The sequence below is a fragment of the Poecilia latipinna genome, unplaced genomic scaffold (genome assembly GCF_001443285.1).
Source record: "Poecilia latipinna isolate Pla-1442-1.1 unplaced genomic scaffold, P_latipinna-1.0 Scaffold436, whole genome shotgun sequence".
Classification (NCBI taxonomy): domain Eukaryota; kingdom Metazoa; phylum Chordata; class Actinopteri; order Cyprinodontiformes; family Poeciliidae; genus Poecilia; species Poecilia latipinna.
In genome coordinates this window covers 249,020-252,609 of record NW_015113052.1, presented here as the reverse complement: position 1 = coordinate 252,609, position 3,590 = coordinate 249,020, and the positions used below count along the sequence as shown (strand labels likewise).

The 3,590-nt window shown below is 45.2% G+C and overlaps 1 protein-coding gene across 1 annotated transcript in view; it reads right to left on the bottom strand.

The window, feature by feature from the left end:
- Positions 1-2,688, bottom strand: part of ghsra (growth hormone secretagogue receptor a) — an 8,940-nt gene extending 6,252 nt beyond the window's left edge. The window contains exon 1 of the mRNA XM_015038289.1: positions 1,764-2,688. Coding sequence (XP_014893775.1) covers positions 1,764-2,604 — 841 coding nt within the window. The 5' untranslated portion in view covers positions 2,605-2,688. The remainder of the gene's footprint in view (positions 1-1,763) is intronic.
- Positions 2,689-3,590: the final 902 nt, after the last annotated feature.

Sequence of the window (3,590 nt, the reverse complement as noted above, 5' to 3'; positions counted from 1 at the left end):
TTAGAGAGAGAAAGAGAGAAAAAAGGGGGCTGTTGAGAAAAAATCAAAAAACTCTTATATATATATATATATATATATATATATATATATATATATATCTTTGAGAGCAAAAGCAACAGATCTCTTAATTAACTAATTGAAATTACATTTATTTCAGCCATTTAACTGAAAAAAAAAAACTAACTTTAAAGACTTATCCCACACAGAGCAAAATATGCTGATTTGTTTTTCTATATTAATTTTGGTGCATAGACATTAACCCCCTCCACCCCTCGCCCCCTCCAAAACTTGATTTGTATGAACATTAGGATCAGCTTGTGGCTCCGTTAAGGAAGCCCAGGCTTCTGTTCTTTTGCATAGTTTGGTTTTCTCATTTTCCTCTCAACATCCTCCAAGGTTTCTCTGCAGGATTTACATCAGAGAGTTTCCTGGCACAGTGATGCTGTGGTCACCAAGAAGGTATTGGCACCTTTTACCAGTGTGGGAAGGTGTCGAATCATTTTCTCAAATTTGGTTTCTTAAGATAATTTGAATTTTACATAACACTGATAAAAAAACAAAACAAAAAAAAAAACGGTTTTCTAACACAGAACTACTACTAAACTACTAAAATGTAGGTGCATGGAGTGTATGTATCACTGGCTGAAGGGCTACTCTGCTGGTGTTTTTCCACTGTGTTTCATCTAATCCACAAACAGAAGACAAGACTCTACAAATCATTACTGATGACCCTTTTTTTCCAGTAGCGTTGCTACACGGCAGCTCATCTCGACTCTACTCTGCTCAGTCTGGGTGGTTTTCCATCACAGTTTTAGCAGGAGGGGTCGTCATATACGACTGCAGCTAAAGTGCAGAATGGACAAAAAAAGAGTGTGAGCGTGTCTCTTCGGTGCTTGTTTTCCTTCACCAGCTCCCTTTAAGTTTGAGAAATTATTTAAAGTTGTATTGTTGAATGGACGGGATCTGTCTATCTCCTGCAGCCTTATTGTTATTTGTTGTTTCTGGCCATCACTTTGGCCGACTGCAGCTGTTGGCTCCAGAGACCCATAAGTAGACCAAGCTGCTGTGTGTTGGGTCCTGAAGCTTTGACCCAAACAGCAGTTCATTCCTTCTCAATACCAAACTCATAAATTAGCTTTGATTCACAACATTCTCCATCACTGCTGCTTGATCTCCTTTATCCACCACTCAACGTTTCAGTAGCTGCTAGAAACCCTAACCCTTACCCGACCATAAAACTGTCACGTTGTGTTTTTCCCGGAGAAGCCAAATGCGGGGAGGTGGCAGGCAAAACGAAGAGGAAAATCTGTATTTATTTAACTCTCGAGCTCAGCATTGAACAAAGTATATTAACACTACAAAGGCGCTACGACGACAAGGAAACGAGTCACAATAACTACACGAATAAACAAAAGAAACTAAAACTGTGTTTTCTATTCATCCTACTTCATCAGAATAAACAGAAATAAACACTTGAAACATACAGTGAGCTACATAATATGAGCTTCACTTACTTTCCATTGAATTAGTGGAATTAATAAACTTTTCAGAGCTAATCAAAGTTTCCAAGAAGAATACCATTTTTTCTTTTTTTTCTTTTTTTTGGAGTGGGATCTTGTTCTGCCCCCAGCTCATGCTGTCCTGGGTGGTGAGCCATATTGCCAATATAGACAACAGACCATTTATTTTATTTTTGATTTAGTTTAATTTCTCTTTACACCTGTAAGTCAGAACAGTAAATGTAAATGCATTTCGAAACTTACCCAGCATCTTGATGGTCTGCCTGTTGCTCTTGTCTCTGTGAGCAACGCGGGAGCTCATGTTCGTCTCCCTGTGCCTCTGCCACAGGCGACGGCCGATGAGGCTGTACAGCACCGTCAGACAGAACACCGGCATGAAGAAAAACACCGAGCTCAGCCACACCATGGCCCCCATCAGGCCTGACTCAACGGCGTAGTGCGTCATCCTGCACTCCCGAGTGTCCCCAACGTCCAAAAGCGAGCCAGTCGCATTAATCCGGGACGTGAGGTTTAGTGGTTCCACGCTGTCCCTCTCCACTCCAACCATGATGAACACTGGCCCTGCGCTGAACAGGGACACCGTCCACAGGACGCAGATCAGCGCGCGCACTCGCCTTTTGGTGACCAGAGCCTTGGCGCGCAGCGGGAAACAGATGGCCAGGTAGCGCTCCACCGACAGCGCCGTGATGTTCAGGATGGTGGAGTACGTGCAAGACTCGGACACGAACTGGAAGAGTTTGCAGAGCGCGTCTCCGAGGCGCCAGGGCCGGTACCGCCACATGCGGTAGAGGTCCAGCGGCATGCACAGGAAAATGAGCAGGTCAGACACAGCCATGCTGCACAGGTAGAGGTTGGTGGTGGTGCGCATATCCCTGTACTTGCTCACCACCAGGATGGTCATGACGTTCCCGGCCACTCCGACCAGGAACAGCAGCGAGCAGGCGACGGTGATGAACGCGAGGAGAGGGATTGAGTAGTAGTTGAGCGGAGGCGCGGGCTGGTCGGCGCTGCTCGTGGTGTTGTAGGTCTCCTCCCAGCTGCAGTTACGCGGGAGGCACTCCGAGTCATTGGGCCAGGAGGGCATGCTGCAGCGCGGTTATTCACAGGACCAGGCCTCCCTGCGTTCTCTAAAGTCCCCCTGGGAGTCGGAGTCCTCATGCCCCTTAGAGGCGCTCTCCCCGGCGTTCATCACGGAGAACGGCAGACGCGCGTAAAACCAAAAACCTGACGCGCGCGCGCGCTGCGTAAAAGTCTGTCGGAAGGTTAAAGAAATCGCAATTATAGGATGAAACATTTATTTGAAGTCGTTTTTCTTGTCAAATATATGGATGAGATTAGATTCGTGGAACGCATCTGATTCTGAAGACAAATTCTTAAGTGACTTGTTACTTATGTCAATCAGGAGTCATTAAAAACACACAAGCTCCTTATTTTGTTTTAGACCACAATTGAAATTAAAACAGAAGGCGCGTTCTTCTCAGCAAGAAGTAAAATCAAACACTGCATTGATTTTTGCTCCTTCAGTCGCACTTACAAGCTACAACTTCTCCTGTTCTGCGGCGAGAGCCGACATCAACCTGGAGTCTTTCATGCGTAAAAGGCGGCATGAACAGTTCACGTCATCGGGCGCTATCCAAAACATTATTTTACGACTTCCATCGGGAGCAGGTGACGGTGAGTCAGACTCCGGGTCCCATGATGCGGAGGCAGCAGCGAGGAGGAGGAGGAGTGACTATCCTGGGAGGACACAGATTCAGAGTCACCCAAACACGAACGGACAAAATACGACCACCGTGAAAACAAATTCCACCCGACGAAGAAAGCACAGTTTTATAAAGCTGACAAAAACCACAATGGGGCGACGCGTTTTCAACATCTTCGGAGGGGGAAAAAAATGAATTTAGGAATATATGACCGATGCAAGGATTTCAAACAGATTAAAGGAAAAAGAAAAGAGATCCAGCTCCACTCCTAGTTGTGATGCTTTGGATGTTGATGTGATGAATGCCTTGTGCGTGGATCCAGATTCCCAGTGCGCAAAAAAAAAAAAAAAAAAAAAAAAAAAAAAAA